Source organism: Gopherus evgoodei, chromosome 18 (assembly GCF_007399415.2).
Source record: "Gopherus evgoodei ecotype Sinaloan lineage chromosome 18, rGopEvg1_v1.p, whole genome shotgun sequence".
Taxonomy (NCBI): Eukaryota; Metazoa; Chordata; order Testudines; family Testudinidae; genus Gopherus; species Gopherus evgoodei.
The window spans coordinates 9,058,790-9,080,314 of NC_044339.1; the positions used below are offsets into that span (position 1 = coordinate 9,058,790).

Below are 21,525 nucleotides of genomic sequence, written 5' to 3' on the forward strand. Positions count from 1 at the left end.
GCTAGCAGGAGTGTGTCTGGCAATCACCTTCCCTCGCTCCTGGTGTAGCCCACGTTGGTGTAACAGATACGAGGAGCTGGCAGAAGGTGCAATTTACACCAGATTGGTATGGCCCTGCGAGTCCATCCCCCTCTCTAAAAAGGCAACTGCAATTCCCTGTATCTGCCATTCTCTCTGAAATGTGATGCCTGAACTCTTCTCTCATTTCCTCAACTACAGCTGGGCTGGAGCCAGAGAGTTTGGCTCTGAATCCAAAGTTGAGGGTTGCTCAAATCCAGCATTTTCATTCAGACCCATTTCCAAAGCTGACAGATGTTACTGATCATGGTCTAGCTATATACTTTGGGCTTGTCTACACTACCCGCCGGATCAGTGGGTTTGGTCTAGATGCGATAAATCGACTGCTGAGCATTCTCCCATCAACTCCAGTACTCCACCAGAGTCGACGGGAGAGCGCCAGCTGTTGACTTACCGCAGTGAAGACACCCTGGTGAGTTGATCCAAGTATGTCGATTTCAGCCACGCTATTCATGTAGCTGAAGTTAAAGCAGCAAAGAGTCCTGTGGCACCTTATAGACTAACAGACATTTTGGAGCATGAGCTTTCGTGGGTGAATACCCACTTCCTCAGATGCATGACTGAAGTTGCAAATCTTAGATCGACCCTGCGGGGTAGTGTAGACAAGCCCTTACAATATACCTATTCAGCATTTCACATGACTCTGGCCTCTGCACCCTGTTTGTGTCAACCATGCTGCACACTAATAAACTGTATTTCATTAGGAGATTGGTCAAGAAAGGCAATTGTTTTCCTACCTGTACAATTGGGTTGTGCAAGTTCTTCTGTACCGGTCCAGGACTATCCCCCTACCGACAGAAGGAGACAGATCACATTGAAACAACATCAACACAGCCCTAGTACCACACAGCACTGCTAGAGCAAAACCGGCCCAAGGACATAAACGCACATCCAGCAGCTTTCTCTCTGGAAATCCTGCTAATTTCTGGGCTCCAGAGCATTAGCTGGTGCAAAGTCGCTGCTGTTTGATGTTGAAGCCAATTTGTTTTGGGAAGGAGAAGAGGGGTTTGGGGAAAAGAGAAGATCAGGCGGAAGCAGGTAAAACTATGTCCCCTAGACTATGCCATAGAGACTAGGTTAAGGGCAACCAAGAGGGAAATTCAAACATGGTTTTGGAAAAGTCAGACTCTCAGAATAAAGAAGGGTGAATCCGCTGAACTCAACCAAACTCCCTGGAACCGAGACAAGATTCATTTAACCCTTTGGTCTCATGACTCCTGCACCTTTGTCTCATCTTTGCAAACCAGAGACATTTCTGAGAAACACCCAAACTTTGCGATGCTTCTCAGGGCCCAGACACACCCTCCCAACCCACATCAGTAACAAAAATAAAATCCAGATGAATGCAGACATTTTGGTCCAGGTCCCTTTCCCAGGTCAAGAAAGTAAAGAGGAAAAGCTTAATCTGGAGCCACCATTTACGCTGTTCCGAGTTGGTCTGCCTCTGCCTGTTTGCAAGGGGCTAATGCCATGGGTTCTGGACCGGTATAGGAAATGCCCCCGATTGTCACATTAATTCGTGTTGGGCCAGGTTCGAAGGCAATGGGTATAAGTTACACATTGGTGAACAGGTGGAAAGGAGCATGCATTGGTGAAACAGACATGCCAAGTGACCAGACTGGTGTGGAGATGGGCCTGCTTTACTACCTCTTCTCAGCTCTTTATTACACCCTTCTCTTCTGACCCCCTATGCATGGAGTTTACACCAGCTTACGCGCCTTTAGACTGAGATCTACTCCCTGAACTCAGATCCCCTCTTACTAATATCTTGATTCAAATGCCACAGGTACTGGATGTAATTGGTCAAGCAAAAATGTAATGAAGACTGAAGCCAACCCCTTGTTAACAAGGGGGGATGTGCCTGACTATCACCAATTAGTAGTAAATCATTATTATTTGTACAGCACTGTTCAGGGTGCTGGATGCTTTATGTGGGGATGGTCCAGGACTCAATAGGAAATGGCCTTGTTATCAGCTTGCACAAGGATTTGGGAAGATGCTGCATATTCTGCCCATTTGTGTTTAGGAAGCACCTTCCTAGTGCTAATCGAGCCTAGGGAGTGGGAAAAAAATGAACACTGAGTGGAATGTACCATGCCTGAGAGGTATACACACACACACACTCTCTCTCTCTCTCTCTCTCTCTCTCTATTTGAAATGGGAGGAACAGTCAATGTGAAAGCATGACTGTCAAACTACAAAACCCACACAAATAAATCTGCTCACTAAAAGTTAGCTCTAAGGGCTTGTCTCCACAGCAAGTTATTCCAGATTAGCTATTCCTGATTAATGCCATGTGTGGATGCCTTTCTTCCGGAACAAGAGTGCCTTATTCTGAATTAGTTTAATCCAATTGGTCCTTTCTGTAGTTAAACTACTTAAACTAACTTGGAAACAGGCACTCTTAGGGCTTGTTTACACAGACAGTTTGTGCATGGTAAACTGAGGTGAAAATCTACCCCACACTAGCCTGCTGCACACTAACTGGCTGTCTGGACGTTAGTGTCATGCTCTGAAAGTTCCCTAATGCACTTCAATCTGCTCCCATTTCAAAGAGGGGGAGCTCAAAGCACACAAAGGAACTGCCGGTGCTCGGCAGCAGGGTCTATTTTGGACACAGTGCGTGGCAGGCTAGAAATAGGTAGATTTACATCCCAGCTTGCTGTGAACTATTGGTCTAGATAAGCCTGTATTCTGGAAGCAGGAATAGTTAACCTGTTTTAAAATTTGTACCGTACCTTATTCAGAATCAATTTTCATGTGCAGACAAGCCCTAAGAGAAAGCTTGTGCCACACACCCCATTGGTCTCCCTGCCAGCGAGATGCTCGGTGACCCTCAGCGGTGAGGGTGGGCTTTGGAGATGCCGAAGTTTCTAGGAGCGAGACAAATGCTACCCACTCTGGTCACTCCAGAGCAATCAGATGCTGCCTTACAGACGTGAGCTGGACTTTAACTGATGACCCACAGCTAACGGGTCTGTTATTGAGCCGGCCAGTCCTCACACACTGTTCTTCTGGCTGCACAGATGCAGACACCCCCCATCTCTCTCCTTCATTGCAATGAGGCAATTGCCCGAGGGGCTTTGAGATTGTTCTCTCATTCCTATATGGTTGCCTAAGTCAGCATATGCTGCAGGGCTTTCTTATGTGTCAAATGCTCACTCACTGAACTCCACTACTAGAATTAAGTTACATTTATCTGCATCTGTTAGCCGGGATATCTTAATTATGACCCGTATAACCTCTCTGCTCTCCCACTGCAATGTTTCTGGATATTTCCTGCACCTTCCCATTTATTCTCCGTATTGAACTTTGATATATTCTCTTCCAAGCTGTCACTCCAGTCATTTAAATCAATTCTATTGATACCGAAGCAACAGACTCCTGGCCTCTCTTTCTTTTCTTCTTTCATTAGTAGAAAAGGCTGCCGCTCTCTTTCTCCCTTCCCCCAACTTAAAAAAAGTGGAATGCAAAGGGCCAAAGTCAGCTCTCATTTACACACTGTTATACATCAAGAGTACCTTCACGGATGGAATTACTGTAGATTTATGCCCGTCTAAAAGGAGAGCAGAAATGTGGATTTACACCAGCTCATGAGATCATGTCTCCCTCTAGTGGCTAAGAAAGTATCAGCCCTAATACCGTTCGCTAATGGAGATCCTCCTTTAAACTCACAGCTATGCTTTTGGAGAGGAAACGGGTAGGTTCTGTCCCCACTGCTGCAAGTGTGCAGTTTACCCAGTGACTGTGGCTGGAAGCTCTCTGCCACTTCAGTTCACAGGGAGTTTGACAAACCATGTTTTCATTTTGACTCGTGGGTTCCCAGCTCTCAAGTTTGATTCAGAGGAACTTGAAAGCTCAGAGTGAAACTTGGTCTGAGTGGTTCAATTTTGACTGATTGGGGGTGAGTGGGGGGATGTCACATCATGAGAAACTGTAAAGCTTTGCACGTATTCAATCAAAACCTAGAAAATGGAACCCAAGGGGAGAAACAATTTATCAAAGTCTCAGTCCAGGTCCAGCTCGAACATGGATCTGTTTTTAAGTACGTTCATAAATTTTTGCTTTGCTGAAGCTTGTTTGTCCCCTGGAAACCTGAGAGATTCCGAATGTCTAGTTGGGAAAACTGCCATTTCAATAAACCTCTTTGCAATCCAAGTTCTGGGCTGCAAAAATAGTGGCCTGGCACTAAATTACAGTTGTTTCTTCGGGACGTTTTACTAAAATCAGAGATGCAGCATTTTTGCACAGCTCTTGAAAAGAGGGACTTGGATTCCCCACCGCCTCGTACTGTGTGGGGGCGTGGCCGCCTGTGCAAAGTGAGAGCAAAACACTGCCCCAGCCACCATGGGAGCCAGGGAAACGCACTTTGCAGAGGGGCGAGTGAGCACAGAGAGAGTCAGGCAGTGTAGAACCAACGCCTGGTTGGTATGTGGGTAGTTTTAAGTCCCATTCAAACTCAGGATTTACATGAATAGCCTGATCGAAAGCCCAGTGAGAGGCTTTGCCTTGTCGTTGGTGGGCTTTGGCTCAGGCTCCAGAAGAAGGGGTGGCAAAAGACAAGCAGGTAAGAGTGATGGTCAGGGTTAGAAACATTGGCACGGATGTTAAGAGGACAGCTTTCGGAGGCACACACAACCTTACAACCGCCTTACATTGCAGAGGGAATGTGTCCGATGCCGGGGCGAGTTGATGTCACTTGGCGTCGATGACCTATCGCCTTCTGCTGCCGACGCATCGGAGATTATGGAAGGCTGCCGTGAATGGCACGGACTCACTCTGACACCTGGAAGGCAAGGAGCAGAGTTAGGGCTCAGGGGAATTAGTGTTTTCATCTCTGTGCTCTCCCTGCTTTAGCTCGGATGCTACACCATCCTTGGTCTGCGAATCTGGTTCTCTCCAGTGCTGTGTTTATACATGGACAGTCACTGTGCGGGGCACGGGATGAATGCTTTAGACCACCGCATAACGCCTCAGAGCTGCTATCCTGCCTGTAACTTCTGGAGGGGCAGCTGCAGAGATAGAGAGGGTGCGATGGCTCAGATGCTGGACTAGAAACCTGCATTCAGGTCCCGGTTCTGCTGCAACTGAACTGCGTGAGCTTGGGAAAATCCCTATGTTTCTCTGTGCTTCTGTTCCCTATCTGTAAAGATCCTTAGTTTCTCTTCTTTATTTAGACCCTGATAGAACAAGGAGTAATGGTCTCAAGTTGCCATGTAGGTTGGCTATTAGGAAACATTATTTCACTAGGAGGGTGGTGAAGCACTGGAATGGGTTACCTAGAATCATAGAATATCAGGGTTGGAAGGGAGGTCATCTAGTCCAACCTCCTGCACAAAGCAGGACCAATCCCCAAATGGCCCCCTCAAGGATTGAACCACAACCCTAGGTTTAGCAGCCCAATGCTCAAACCACTGAGCTATGTCTCCCCCCCCGACCCCCCGGATGGTGGAATCACCATCCCTAAAGGTTTTTAAGGCCTGGCTTGACAAAGCCCTGGCTGGGATGATTTAGTGGGCGTTGGTCCTGCTTTGAGCAGGGGGTTGGAGGTCTCTTCCAACCCTAATAATCTATGATAATTAGTTAGATGGGTAACAATTTGTGCCAAAGGGAGAAGCATCTTCATAATCCACGCTAAATAACATAATGACTTTCTCTAGCCCCATGTGGAATGCGGTTTGCTCAAAGGAACACGATCAGTTTAGTCTGGGCCCCATAGTTAGGTCTGGTAGGTAAAAGACAGAAAGGATGAATAGAAACATTAATAAATGTTGCAGGTTTTCTTGTTTAAGAGCCAGACAGTGCCTTGCAACACTGTGAAGTCAAACCCCGGAGCACAGTGCGTGGGGGGAGACTCAGAAACCGACCGGACTAATTTCATAGTCAAAACTGAATGAATGTAATCTATCACTGCTTTATGATGATAATTGTAAAGTGGGAAGATTAAATGAACATATTTAAAACCAAACACTCTTGAGATTGTCCTTTTAAAACAACTCACCCTAGACGTTTGTAGGCTGGTCCAATTGGCCACACATAGTGTTCAAGTTCTAATATGGCTGCAAACATTGTTTGTGGGAATTTCTTACATTTCAGATGGCGACACAGGCTAATAAGTTACTGTTTTTTTCCATCCTTCCTGCACGTGGTGGGGGTTCCCCAGGCTTGCCCAGTACCCAGAATGCTACTCAATAGTTTGAGATGATCATGACCATCCCAATGTTCACTTTCCTTGGTGAGTCCCTGAGCATGAAAGCCACCAAAATGAAGCTCTATTGTGCCGGACGACTCCAGCATGGGGCAATGGTTTGAGCACAGCACAGGCCGTGAGGACACCTCTATGCCATGCCTGCCTGTGAAAGAGATGTGTTCTATGGCCATAGGCAAGTTCTTTAATGTTTGGGCTTCAGGTACCCCACTTGTAAAATGAGGAAAGTAATAGTCACTTCAGTACATTAACATCTGCAAGTGCTTTGAGATCCCCAGGTGAGCAGTGCTAGAGAAGAGCAAAGATTATTGTTGTGGTTAAAAACGAGATCCTTGAGGCCCATCCAGGCCCAAGTATCGCCGATGCCTTGTGAGAAAGAAGGATAATCTCCTTTTGTTGAGAACACAACTTTAATCCAAATGGATTCCGAAGTGTTTCCTGAACACGCTGACAGGGGTTTTCAAAAGCAGCTAAGAGAGTAAGATACCTAATTTTAAATGGGAGTTGGGTGTCTAACTCCCTTGGGCTCCTTCAAAAATCTCCTGGAGTCAACCCATCACTGCAGGGCAGCCACCTATGGCCTTGAACGTGGCAGCTACTTCACAGCACTGCCGGACAGGAGGCATGCTGTATGGAACCGAAATTGCAGGGTGTGTGTGGATTTACAGAGGCAGACTGTAATCCCCCACAATAGCTGTGGGAAGGACATTGGGATATTACAGTGCGCTGTGTTTTGAGCCATTACTGGAGTATTTGTACTATGGGCTGAGAAGAGGATACTCCTTGAATGCTGCATCCTTGTCCTGTAGTCAGATGCCAGGTTATCTAGTGCTGCAGTGTTTCACCTTCTGCTGAGAGTGAGGGCAATCCTTGAACTGCCAGAGAATATTAGAAACAAGCAGCAGCCCATGAACGTGCAGCACATTACAGGCGCTTGGAGCTAGCAGACTTGCTGGATCCTGATCTCTCACGGCTTTGCACAGGGTCAGGCATGGCAGGGCGCAGGCGCCCTTCTGCTTGCCAAGAAATTCCTCTACGGCGTGGTGCTCGCTGCTGACTTCTGAGCAAATGCATCCTCCTCCCTGCACTGCCTTTGCAGGGCTTAAAGGAACGAGGCGCTGACGCCTTTGAGATCACCTCTCAGGAAAGGCTGGGAACTGCTGCTTCTCGAGGCCTGGGATTTGGCTGCACCCAGTTGGGGTGCTGGGTAGGTTATTGGAACAAGGAGAGTTCATAGGGTAGCTTAGAATTGAAAGGAAAGAGGGCAAAGCCTGCTTGGTGGCCTTGAAACAGCATCACGCGCTTAAGCAGAAAAGTATAGGCTCCAGTGAGGCCAATGCTTTCAAATGTGGCCATTTCAAGCTAAGCAGCTACATCCATTTAGCTTGTACAGCTCTACATTGCAGGGACTCTCTTTTACTATGCGTTTGTACAGTGCCTGGCACAAGGAGGGCCGGATCTCATCAGAGGCTTCAATGTGCTACTGCATTACAGATAATAAAGAAAGATCCATTATTATTAGGTGCCTAAGCGCGTGCCCTGATTTCCAGAAGTGCTGAGCTCTCATTGACTTAGAAGCTGTGGCTGCTCGGAAAGTCAGGCCCCTTACTCAGATGGCTAACTCTGTGCCCCCCGGTTGGAAAACCCTGGCCCAAGTTCACAGCGTGGAAGGCAGAGAGTGGGGAGATCTGTCTCCATTGACTCCGGCCTGCTGCTCTGAAGCGGAGTTGAAGCGGCTCCCCGAAAGGGGATTAGTTCAGCAGGCCGCCCAGCTGGCAGAGCTGACTTCATCAAGAATGCCGTCGTCTTAAAGGCAGACGAGATCACAGAGGTTTCCCAAAGGGGTTTGCGGCTGGCTTGGCACTCACCTTGCCGGTCTGCTGAATGCTGAGGGTGCGCATGGTAAAGGGTCTGCTGGCTCTGCCGGATAGCAGCCGTGAGCGGGAGATCCGCCTGCATCACCCACTCCTGATTCCCATTCAACACAGTCTCGCCTGGCATGGCTAACGAGTGACGCTTGGGGACATCCTTGGTTAATGTGGCTAAGGACTGCTTGGCCTGATGGGATAAAAGAACAAAACACAGGACAATGAAACGCTTCTCCCAAGACAGCACTCGGATTGCAGTGCGTTCAAGTCACCCCTGTGCAGAGGGGCTAACACAACACACAAGGGTCAGTTTCACATTCCAAGACGACAATATGATGTAGGTGCTGCTTTTAGGGTTAAATCCTCCCAAAAGACATGGTTTCTTTTACCAAGGTTGAGAATTAACTCTTCTGGGGGGATCTGCGTGCTGCCAGTGCTGCAACAATAGGATTTCAGAACGCAAGCAGCTACCATTTAGATCTGATTGAGTGCAAAACAGAACATGCGCTTATTGAGAGCGGGGACGCCAGCCCCCGGCTGTCCTGCAGCCCCCAGTTAAGACTAAGCATAAGTGATTGAGCTGGGATAGGCTTGCCAGTTGAAGTCAAACCTAGTTGATCATCGCAAAGAAAACAAAAACAGCACAACAAAGCGTTAGCGTGTGATTTACCTTTGAGAGAAACCTGGACCAAAATCTGAAACAGCTGTTCCTGCAAATACAGGAGCCAGTGATTTATACAGGAAGCGGTGCCAGATTTCATGAAGAAAGGCAAAGGCACACAGAGAAAGTCAGCGGTTGGCTTTGGTTCAGATGTGTTAAACAGGTCTGTTTGTTCTTCTGCTGTTCCCAGTGGACTTGGCAGGCTCAGAGGGACGCTTTCCCCCTGTTCAATATTTTGCTTTTTTGAAAAATTAAACAGAAGCATCTACAAAGTAAAAATAATTTGAAAATTCTCATTAAAGAGGTGCCCGTTGCTTGACTGTACCTTAATTAGCCAGCAGAGAATAGTTCCCATGAGTCACTTGACGTTTCGTAACTAGGAAAACACAGAATATTTCCATAGTTCTAGGCTGGCTGGGTTTTTTCCAGTCCCTCAAGGTGTCACTTATTAAAGGCCCAATCCTGCATTTTGATTCCTGCCTGTGGTCCCTTTATGCCTGTGTGATGCCCTGTTGCCTTCCCTGGGACTCTGTGCAGATGTCGAGGTAGGTCAGTGATCAGATTAAAGGATCAGGGTCTACACCAAGCCTGACTGTTGCATTAAATGATATGGTGCCTTTGGTCGGACTTCAGAGGAACAAGGAGGGCATGGATTTGCTCCCAAGGTACAAATGGAGCTGCTGGTAGCAACGTGCCGTGCACACCCCCTTCTCTGCCCCGAACCTTGCAATGGGTTTCTTTGGGTGTCCCCAATTGTTGCACTACAGGACACGTGAGCCACAAACCCAGAGCCATGCATGACACCTTTGGGGCCCAATCCTGCTCTCAGGGGAGTCAGTGGGTGCAGGATCAGCTCCTATGTGCCTGAGCCAAAGCCTGCTGAAGTCAATGAGAGTCTTCTCTTTGATGGACTCTGGATCGTGTCCCTGGGGAGGAACCATTATTGGTAAGTGATTCGCTTTTTAAAAACTAAAGAGGAAGAAAAAAACCCCAGTCAAATCGCGACTTACCAGTATTTTTTTTGGTAGCTTTGGAGCGAATACTCAACTTACCTATGCAATATTCCCACTGACTACAAGCAGGGAAAAGACAGACTGTGTGATACAATATATTAAAAACAAAATCCAAACTCTCTTATGCATCCAATTCCCTTCCCCCCCCCCCCCCCGGCATCCTACCTAGTGCTTTGTCTAATCTGTTCCACCAAACTCCATTTAATGCTAAGAAAATGACTCCCGAGTCCTGCTCTTAGGCTGCCATTACAGCAGCGAGGAGTCAACAAAACACACAGCACACACAGAATGTAAATATATGCATCGGTAAGTCTCGTATATGCCACGTCTCCAGTGTGTTTTGCTTTTGTGAAAGAGCCTAGGTAGAAGTGTTCTTGAAACAGTGTGTGGAATTTACATATAAATGCCGCATAACAGGCCCCGGAAATAAAACATCCATCCATGTGAAAGGCGATGGAACATTATGTACAATGGCCCAACTCAAAGAACATGCACAAATTGCCAACAGTGCTACTACAGTTTAGGATCTGTCAGCATTTCCATTATAAAACCTGATTTTCAAGGGTGTAGAAGTCAGCTAGGAAAAGGCACTCCAGGATACAGCTTGATCATGCAACACAAGATCTCAGCCCATAAGCTGCTTTTATTTTTCAAAAGCACATTTTCAACAAAATCTCTGGCTGAAAACGTTTAAAAGTGCTTTTTGACTGTATAAACATGCGTTCTGATGAGCCTCCACATTTACTGGGTCAAAGTCACTTCCACCTCACCTGGGCTTGGTTGCAAGGAGAGAGAGAGAGTTTTCCTAACTCCCTGCAAGGCCATCCTAGGCACAGATCCCTCAAGAGGAGTCAGGAGCCCAAATATCTTTGAGGATTTGGGGCATGAGTCTCCAAGTTGGCCTCTTCCCTTTTCACACCTCACCTCCAAAGTACTGGAGGCGGAACTCTGCCCTCCGCTACGTATCCTGCTCGCCTATCTTACATCTGCACAACCCCCTGCTGTTTTCTAGGGGGCTTTGGCGAGCTACTGAGTGAAATATCCCAGCACTGAATGTGTGCACAATCACCACAAATGGCTGCAACACGGAAGACTCGGTTCATTTCTCCAGATCTAAGGACAAGCATCTATATTCTTCAAGTGAGGAAACAAGGCACCTTTTGGACTGCGGAGGCAATGATCAGATCACAAGTACACGGCTGGCTTAATGTCCAGTAAGCAAACACCCCTGGATTACAGTCAGACTGGCAAGCTGACAAGATGCTGCCAATAAGACAAACATGTCTGAGGTGGAACTCAAATGAGGTATTAAGGGCCAGATCCTCCCCTGGTGCAAAATGGCGTAGCTCTGTTGAAGTCAACAGAGCTATGCTGGCGATTTTTATTACTATTTATTAATGTTTTAATAATTAACAAAAAAGAGAAATACTCTGAAAAGCAGAGCACCTTTAAAGCAATGCATCTCAAATTCTTATCCCTGGGAGTTAAACAGTTAAAAAAAACCCCCCACAACACACATATACAACTAGGATTGTTATCTAACAGATATCCTTATCACACTGTGCTAGAAAAGTTGTAAGCTCCTTTTCAGAAACACTTGCCATAAACATTGGTTGCTGTGAATTCACCTGCATGATACTAATGTTATTAAGCTTGATTACCCGTCACACACTATAAAATCTCTAGCTTTATTCCTTAAATATGAATTACTCTGGGCCCATTCTTCCACGTTTACTCATGTTGATCTGCAGAGGAGGTGCCTTCCTTTGCAAATAACCCCCTTGCCTTCAATGGAGCTAACTGCAAGATGCCACTCACTGTGATTAAACATGACCGAATTCTGGCCTAATATTAGAAGCTCTGAGGTGTATTCTATAGTCAAGTCCAAGAAAGATATATTTAGCTCTCAACAGACAGTCCAATAAAGGTAAGAGAAATTATCCCAGTGCCCTTTCCTGAGATCTGCTGTCTTAATCGTGAAGCACACTCCTTTCTCAGCGTGGTGAGAAACCACAATATTCCTTCTCTCTGAGCTACCCAGTCGGCTTTCTGGAGACAACTGAGCCCCGGACAGGCTATGAACACTAGGTGTCGCAGTCAGGCAGTGACTGTGCACTGTGAAATTATGCAGGGCAAGGTGAATCAACGCACAACAGATTGTGATGTATCTATTTAATACCGGGGAATATTTCTAAGCTGGGGGGAAACTGACTGCATGTCCAGCTGTCATATGTATTTTATGGCAGAAATTTGCTTTGAACAGTGAAAACATAGGAGGCAATTGACAACCAGCCTGCTTATGATTTCAGAGCCAAATGCTGAAGAATATGTAAGCATATATGGGCAGAGGCACGGGGGTGAGGTGGGGGGTGCATGGATACATGCTTGGAGTGGTGAAGGAACTGGGTTATGGATACGCTTGCGTGTATGTGTATGAATAAATCCAGCACTGTACGTGTAAGTAAAGGGGCGTATGAACTTGTATATTACAGTGGGGACATGCAGGTACTTATGATGTGGGTACGTTTCTGCATCTGTTTGATCATTCTAAGCCTTTTGGAAGCATCAGGCTCAGCGGTATTGGTGTAGATAGGCAGGGATGTCTGTGCTGGGAATGGGGACATGCATACGTATTTCATGAAAGGAAACTGCACATCTTACTGAAGCCTGCCAGTCTTACCAAACACCCTTTCAACTCTGCCTTCTCTACTTAATTCATTGGCCAGACGGCGGACAAGGAAGCTTACAGCTGAGCAGTCACAGATGTACAAGTAAGAAGGGTGCCTACTTTCAGTGACATTCACCTTGGGCTTCCAGCACCATGTTGATCTGCAGAGAAGCCAGACAAAGAAAATGGTTCCAAAGAGACTGTTTTGTTTTTGCTTTTCCTGGCAAGCTTCTGAAGGCAATTAGGGTCAATTTGTGGCAATCATACCTTTGGTCGGTATTGCGAGCCCCTTAATAAAATGAGATAATTTATCACCCAAGCACGAAACATTGATTTCAAGTGTGTGTCCACAGCCTAGCCAGACTTTGCAGTGCGTGGGGAAAGCTGCAGGTTGTTCAACACCTTGGAAATAGAGTTTACGTTGCAGGCGGCTACAGCATGAAGGCAGCAAATAAAGAGTGCTGGGGGAATCGCCAAGGGTTCTGGGATGACTGCAGAGGCACAAATGCAGCTTCTACAAGTGTCTCCCGGGGTGGTTTGAAAGGCTGTCTGTCTAGGGCTGCTGGACCAGAAACATATGACCATCTGCTAAGGTGAAAGTGTCCAGCCAGGAGACATCCACTGGCCAGGGGCTGTCACAGCGAATCAGACCAAAAGCAAACCCTACAGAATTCATGGTAATGGCAGAGACTCTGGACTGGCTGAGGTTTTCTAGAGTACGTCTTCGCTGCAGCTCGGAGGTGCAATTCTCAGAGTGGGTACCTGGACGCACGCTAGCTCTGCTTGGGCTTGGATGCTCAAGGATGTCTCTAGGATCTCAGATAGCATGGTACTCGCGTGGCTCGCCTGAGCTGCTGCGGTCATGCTGCTTAATGCGGCAAGGGATTGTGGTTGGATATTAGGAAAAACTCTCTTACTCTAAGGGTAGCTAAGCACTGGAACAGGCTTCCAAGGGAGGGTGTGGAACCCCCATTTTGGGGGGGGGGTTTAAGGACAGGCTGGACAAACACCTGAGGGAGAGTCTATTTGGTCCTGCCTCAGAGCAGGCGACTGGACTGGATGAGCTCTCGAGATCCCTTCCAGCCCCACATTTCTATGATTTTTAGCTAGCAGGTGAACATCTTCCTGAGCTGGGATTTACACCTCCCAGTTGCAATGTAGAGGTGCCCCAGCTACACTCCAGCTTAAGCAAATGCCTCCCGCTACAGATGCAGGAGGGAGGGCTCTCACCATGGCTAGCTCGGCTTCCAGTTCCTTCATTCTGTTGTCTTTCAGGTCCAGCTGTGAGCGAAGCGCGCTGGCGTGGTCTGTCGCCTCTTTGGCTTGCCGGCGTAGCTCCCACTTCTCTCGCTCCAGGAGATCCTTTTCTTTTGCAAGTGCTTTCACCGCATCCTCGCTCTCCTGCAAAGACACCAGGGAAAAGGCAGGGAATGAGAGAACAGGTACAGCTTCCTGCCCCAGGAAATCCATGCAGCGCAACGCAGGGCAGCTTTTTATCCTGTATTAAAAACACTGGGCAAAATCATGACCACGCTGGAGTCAATGGCAAAGCTCCTATTGGCTTCAATGTGGCCAGGATTTCACCCCTCTTCACTAGCAGGATCTCTTCACAATTCCCATTTCATCTCTTCCTTACCTCCTCCTACCATAGCCTATAGCCAGGGTGAATAGGGAGGGTTGTAAGGAAGCTGCGGGTCTGCATCGGGGATAATAAGTAGGGAAAGAAGCAACACACTGAAAAACTGAAGGGCAAACAAACAAAAGTAAGAGATAGTTTTCACCACCTGTGTCTCTTTGCCACACTTTGGAGCTCCTGGAGACCATCTGCCCATGTGAGTGCCACCAACCAGGCCCATGGGGCAAAATGGATCTCCACTGCAGCCCATGGGCTGAGGGTGGCCATAATGAAGTGCCTGCGTTTCACCAGAATGTGAGCACTGAAACGAACACTGGAGAGAAGCAAGGAGTTAGCTGCTCGAGAGAGCCCTGGGGATTCTAATTCCCAGTGCCAAAGAACCTAAAGTGGAGGCAAACTTGTTCGCAAGCCCAGCTGTCCTGAAAATGCACCATTTTCTACTGTTTGACACAAGCCTGTGGTATCTCCTCCTGAACTGCAGATTTAGTCTGTCCCCTGTGGATACAGTGATATGAGAACTGGCCTCATAGGAAACCCACTCCCTCTTCATCACTCACAACAGAGCTTAAGAAAAACGAAAGATTCCGTGTTTCTACAAGGAAACTCCCATTAAAAAAATACAGGTGGCAGCTACTTTGTGTGCAGCTTCGGTAGAGATACAGAAGTTTTCTGGGTTTTTAATCTGTCTGTCTTTGGGTTCTGCTCTCCTGCCTACTGTTGTGATATCTGAGCACCTGCCGCATGGAATTTGGTGGCAACAGGTAGTCCCTAGTGGGCTTCAAGGACCCCTGGCTCTTCTCCTTTTCTGGGTTTGAGAGCTCTGTTGTGCTTCTGGAGATTAAACATACTCAGGCCTTCTCCAGCCCTTCTCACTCATAGATCTCAATGCACTTTACAATGGTGGCTAAAGCACCATCATCTCTGTTTTACATGGGGGCAAACTGAGGCACATTGGAGTCATGTGGTCCAGAACAGAGTCTGTGGCAGAGACAGGAATTGAATTGTAGTTTCCTGAGTGCCACTCTGGTTCCCTGACCACTGGACCACACAGTCTTCAGGTTCCTGCGCCAAGGAGATGACATCCTGGAGCCACCTGGGAGGAGATTGCTGGATGGGAAATTACCTGGATACAAAAAGCTCACAAGCCAGCTCACTTGTGTTGTCAAGGCCATGCAGCACTGGGAGCCCAGCTGATGCAGAATGCCAGCTAACTAAGTTATTAGTTTGGCAGTGGTCACGGCCCAGTGCAAACTAGTGCAGTGAGGTGAAAGCACCACGGACGTGATTGTGCTAATGGCAGCGTGCATCCCACCAGCTGTATTTTTCACTTTTCAATCCATTTTTCTTTTGGTAAAAGAAGACTGTAGACGGCAGCTGCATTGGCGTGTTGGGTATTACTTTCTGCCAGGGATCCCTCCCCATGACGCTGCTTTAGTGACTGAATGATTAGCAGCTGCAGAGAAGTCCAGCTGTTTTGAGAGTCGGCTCCTCCAGGAACGGGTCGAGGGACATGCAGCTTGGTGCCACCTGTGCCCGTTCAGGGGAACAAATCACTGAAGGCTGATTTGACACCTCGCAGTCCAGGGGGCAGTGCACAGGGTACTTTGCCCAATGGACAAAGGGGGAAGAAGGGACGGGAAGCATGAAGCTGTAATGTCTTTCTCCTGGTGCTTCCTTGGTTACTTCCTTCTGCACGGCAGCCCAGCTGGAGAGAGGAGGAAAAAGGAGGAGCCAAGATTGTTCTGCCCTTTGCCCCCTGCCCACATACCTGCATGGGAGGTGGGATCAGCAGCTCAGCACTAGCTGCTTCCCCAGACACCATGCAGGGTCTGGCAACATAGGCAGCCCATGGACAGGGACTGCTTACATCCCCTACGTCACTGTGCATGTGGTCGAGCCCAAAGGCTGAGATTTGCAAAACTGCCTATTGGAACTGGGCGCCTAAATGCCTCGGAGGCCCAGGGAATCTCAGACTAGGTGTTAGTAAATGCGAGTGGTGGCTTATACCAAATAGACCAGGCTGACATGCTCTGCAGTTAGTCTGATTGTTTTAAATTCTAGCCCTACTGAAAAACCTCAGTGCATCCCTCTCCTTTCCAGGATGGCTAAAGGGTCATTCAGAGAGCAGTTCCTGTTGTCATAGTCAAATGATTGTTTCAGTTTCTGCAAGGCCAAGCTCAGGAAAACACAAACCAACCCCCAACCCCCCAACGTTGCATGTAATGAAGGCAGCAGTGTTCTCGCCTCCCCAATAGCTTTGCATATATGTAGAATTCTAATGACCTCGGCCAAACAGCGCCAGTCCTTCCACATACAGCACTGGACCCAACAGTGATGAATTAACACGGGGGACACAAGGGAAGGGTATCAGCTTAAAACATCGGCAACACCATCCCTCCATCCTGCTTCCCACTGAAATCCCCTCCACACTCCCATGTGTTCAGAGGTGTTATCAGAGCTAGGTCGAAGCCCTACATTTTTAGAGAGAACAGCAGGCAGATGTTTTGCATCATTCGTCAACCACTGTGATGGAACATTGTTGGCACTTCCCCATACTATAGATGAAACCGTTCTATCAACACCAGCCTTCAGCCTCTGCTGCCAAGAGTGTGGTTTCCCCGGCCATGCAGACAAGTGCTTTTTCCTGGGCAACCTGTTTGAAAGCCATGCTGTTGTGAGAGTCTATAGCCTGATTTGACCGACAGCACTTTCAGAATAAGCAGATCCTCTCTGGTGATTAGGGAAAACGTGAGAAAACCACTGCTAGCCACAACCATGTTCAGAAACACTGAGCACCTGCAACGCCCACTGACCCCAGCTTGAGGCTGAGTCTTGGATGCTCAGCACTTCTGATAATCAAGCCTCATTATTGCACCGTTTCCAGGCACACTGTAGACCAGACCTAAGGTGCTTAGGTCACTGTTACAGACTATGGGTGCGGGTCCTCGAGACCAGGGTGGCAATGTCATTTCCTTTGAGGCTTGTGGAGAAGTGTTATGTGATACCCTGGGAGAACAAGCACATGGAAGAGGCAGGATGCTTTTTCTCACACTCTTTGATCCTCTTCCATGAATACAGGAGATGACCTCAGAGTCACCCAGACCCCAGTTCATAGTTATTTCATACACTAAGTTTCTCTAGTGAATCAGTGATGAAAATATGCAGGCTGCCTGCCACAGAGTGGAAACGAGGACACATCCTAAGCCTCTCTGCAAACACAGCCCCCAGGGAAGAATTGCCTCAGATTCCCATAAAGATCCTACCAGCAGATCTGGCTGAAGTAAGTGGAGGGGCTGCAGAAAACATAAACCCGCCAACATTCTTGCAAGCAAATGACCAGCACACAGAGCCTCTCCTAACCTATGTGCCTTCCTCCATGCATTCCTCCTGCACGTGTCTTTGGGATTTTTTAAATTGCATTGATTTTCTCACACGAGCTGGAAAGAAAAATACAACTTTCTGCAAAATCCAAAAGCTGGATTCGAGTGATCTTTGTTATGATACTTTAAAAATAGAAACTCTCTCTCTTTGCATGGAAAAAAGCCCAGAATAATTACAGATGTTTGAGTCCCATGGCTGTTTATTGGAGCGGATGGCTTTATGCAGCCTAATCAAAAGCAAAACAGGAAACTGTCTATATATATCTCCTCTTGCAAACAGAGCAGAGATGCTGAAAACATTTCAGAGAAATGCTACTTATTCTAGAGCGACTTAGTCTAGAGTCACTGCAGTTTGTATGTTCTTTTAAGAAGCACTTAACTTTAAGGACAATTATAAAACTTGTCCTTGAAATAACCCATTGTAAAGGTTCATCCCCTTGGTCAGAGAGAGTGAGAGTGAGAGAGAGCACACCATATTGGTTCAATGATTTCTTCCAGTCCGATTTGATACATGATACGGATGGAGCAATACTCTTAAATCAAACACTGCTAACTTTGCTCATTGACCTGACTTTTCCTGTATTTATGTATTTACTAGTGCTCCAGTTTCTACAGTTATATTGCCAGCTGCCTTACAATCTTTTATTTGCTCACTCACCTGAGATCAGGTTTTTTTGATCAGGGAGTGAAATCTCTCTAGGTCTTTTCACTACCATCATTCATCACAGTAATGTGAGTAGATTTTGGACTTAATCTTGCAGCACTGAAGTGAATGGGACTTTTGCCATTGACTTCAATGGGGAGGATCAAAGAGTTTCTGCGTGGGTTGGTAATGTTTTCAGGACAATTTAGAAAGGCCAGTGCACATATTCAGTACAAGCCATTGTAGACTGCGGTACAGAGAGAGCCAATAGGACACCAGCCCCTTTCTTCGGATAGTGCAGATGTCATGGCTTTTAGAGCCTAATCCAGAGCCCACTGATACCAATTGAAAGGGTTCACCATGTCCCCAGGATGTGAGAGAGATCAACTCTGCAGCCCCCAAGAGCGTGGGAAGGTGGACTCTCTGGTGTGATACAGGCTGCTGGTGCAGATGGCACCCAAGTAAGTGCTCATATACTCTGCAGATACAGTATCCTGCTGCCCTAGTGTTATTAGCAACAGACTGCCTGCTCCCTTGGTATAGATTGCACCAACTACGGGGAGAGGGTGTGTGTGTGTAATGGTTGGTGGTGGGTTGGAGTTTGTGCATGCACAGACCACACCTCTTTACCCTTACATCCTGGACAGTATGCAGCAGAGTGGCGTCTCTGAGGACTTTGAGGGTGGAATCCGGCTCACAGAGGACGATTTCCCATCCTGACCCATCTCTGCCTACAGGCTTTTTCTAGCAGGAACCTTTAGGCATGGCAGCCACATTTAAGAAATGTGCAATATTTTTGCATTTTGACAGCTAAAGTTTATCACTTACACTATGTTAAACACCGATGTCTGGGCTAAAAGGAAGCCACAGTAGAACAACTAAAACAGAAGAACATCAGAATGGCCATATTGGGTCAGACCAATGGTCCGTCTAGCTCAGGGCAATTATTGAGTGATCCAGCCCGTCATCCAGTCTCAGCTTCTGGCAGTCAGAGGCTTACGGACACCTGGAACATGGGGTTGTGTCCCTAACCATCTTGACAAATAGCCATTGATGGACTTATCCTCCCTGAACTTATATAATTGTTTTTATAACTCAGTTATACTTGTGGCCTTCACAACATCCCATAGCAATGAGTCCACAGTTGATTGTGTGAAGAAGTCCTTCCCTAAGTTTGTTTTAAATCTGTCACCTATTAATTTCATTGGGTGACTTCTGGTTCTTGTGTTATTTCTCCCTTCCCATAACACTTCCTTATTCACTTTCTCCACACCTTTCCTGATTTTATAGATCTCTATTATATCCTCCCTGTTGTCTCTTTTCATACCCCGAATCATTTTTGTTGCCCTTCTCTGTTTTTTTTGCCAATTCTAGTATATCATTTTTGAGATAGGGTGCCCAGAACTACACACAGTATTCAAGCTGAGGGTGTCCCACGGATTTATCTAGGGGCATTGTATTTTCTGTCTTATTTTTTCTTTTTCCCAATGGTCCCTAATATTCTGTTAGTTTTTCTTTTACTGCTGCTGCACATTGAGCGGATGTTTTCAGAGAACTATCCACAAAGACTCCAAGATCTCTTTCTTGAGTGGTAACAGCTAATTTAGACCCCATCATTTTGTAGGTGTACTTGGGATTATGATTTCCAATGTGCATTACAGTACACTTAACACTGATTGTCATCTGCCATTTTGTTGCCCAGTCACCCAGTTTTGTGAGATCCCTTTGTAGCTCTTTGCAGTCAGCTTTGGACTTAACTGTCTTGAGTAATTTTGTATCATCTGCAAACTTTGTCACCTCACTTTTTATCCCTTTCCCCTGATCATTTATGAAGATGTTAAACAGCACTGGTCTTAGTACAGATCTTTGGAGGACTCCGCTATCTACCTCTCTAAACTGTGAAAATTGACTATGTAGTCCTACCCTTTGTTTCCTATCTTTTAGTCAGTTACTGATCCATGAGAGGATCTTCTTTCTTATCCTATGACTGCTTGCTTTACTTAAGAGCCTTTGGCATGGGATCTTGTCAAAGGCTTTCTGAAAGCCCAAGAACATTATCATCAATTTTATCATCCTTGTCCACATGAATGTTGACACCTTCAAAGAATTCTAATAGATTGGTGAGGCATGATTTTCCTTTACAAAAGCTGTGTTGACTCTTCCCCAACATAGCATGTTCATCTGTGTTTGATAATTCTGGACAGGCCTTGCAGGAGCTTACTTTTCTGTGTTGCTCGTAGTTCCTGATGAAGTCACGTAGCTGTTCCTCCCGGCTCTCCAGCGTGGCATAGAGCTGTTGCATTTGGCTTACCAGGTCTGTCTTCTCTGCTTTCAAACGTTTTCGATCTGCCTTCATGGCTGCATGAAAGAACACAGTTACAGCTCAAGGTCAAAGACAGGAAATGGGGCTCTTCTCTACATTCAGAAAGTCACATCTCAATCTTTCCAAACACTCTGGGCTTATTTTAAACACAGGACAACTACAATTCTATGAACGATTCTGAACTCCTGATTTTCCTGTAATAATTAGCGTGAATAGGAACCGCCTCGGATGCTCTGCCATAGTTAGCTGAACGATGCAAATGGAATCAGAGCCTGATCTATGCTAGGCATATCTGTAAATTCATCAGTCCATATCCATGTATTATGAATATCTCTTTCCACGGTTGGAAACTAAGGCCCTTATCCAGCAGAGAACTTAAGCCCATGGCTAACCCAATTTATTTCAGGGAGCCTATTCATGTGCTTAGGACAAGGATGTGCTGAAGTGCTTTGATGGATTGTGGCCTAAGTTTGATCTAAAAAAGAAAAGACCTATGCTATTTTTAATCTAAAATGTACGGTCCACTACAGCCAAAATCAATGTCGTTTTCAATGCTCTAAGTTAAAAAAAAAACAGTGGTGTTGGTAGTGACCAATCCTACTAGATTTTAAGAACTGGTCTGATCATTTAAAATTCTGGAGTCTTTCAAATGTACCTGTCTGCCAGAAGAAAATGCTTTTATTTTTTAAGCATGAACTTAGTGTTATTCAGTGCAATCCACGCTGGATGGCAGGAAATTCCTTTACTGATTATGCCAAGTTTCCTTTTAGGTTGGAGGTGGAGCTATACCAAGTTTATAGCTAACCCTAGAACCACAAGGAAGAATCCTGGTTTCATTGAACTCAGTGGCAAAACTCCCACTAGCATCACAGTGGGGCCAAGGTTTCACCCATAAAGTCTGAATAGGTATGGATTTGGCATTCCATCTCTATGCCAACTTCAATTAAAGAAAATAACTAAGATCTGAAACGACAGTCCAGGGGCTAGGTTCAGATCTTATCTACACTGGTATAAATCCAGAACAGTTCCACTGAACCCAATGTCGGT

General features: G+C 46.5%; 1 protein-coding gene across 6 annotated transcripts in view; it reads right to left on the reverse strand.

Annotated features, from left to right (window-relative positions):
- The window catches only part of KAZN (kazrin, periplakin interacting protein), a 719,120-nt gene that overhangs the window by 63,485 nt on the left and 634,110 nt on the right, over positions 1-21,525 (reverse strand). For all 6 annotated transcript variants that reach the window (XM_030537473.1, XM_030537471.1, XM_030537474.1 and 3 more), the window contains 5 exons: positions 20,377-20,513; positions 13,727-13,897; positions 8,155-8,344; positions 4,734-4,864; positions 816-866 (listed from right to left, as the gene is read on the reverse strand). In XM_030537473.1, coding sequence (XP_030393333.1) covers positions 816-866; positions 4,734-4,864; positions 8,155-8,344; positions 13,727-13,897; positions 20,377-20,513 — 680 coding nt within the window. The remainder of the gene's footprint in view (positions 1-815; positions 867-4,733; positions 4,865-8,154; positions 8,345-13,726; positions 13,898-20,376; positions 20,514-21,525) is intronic.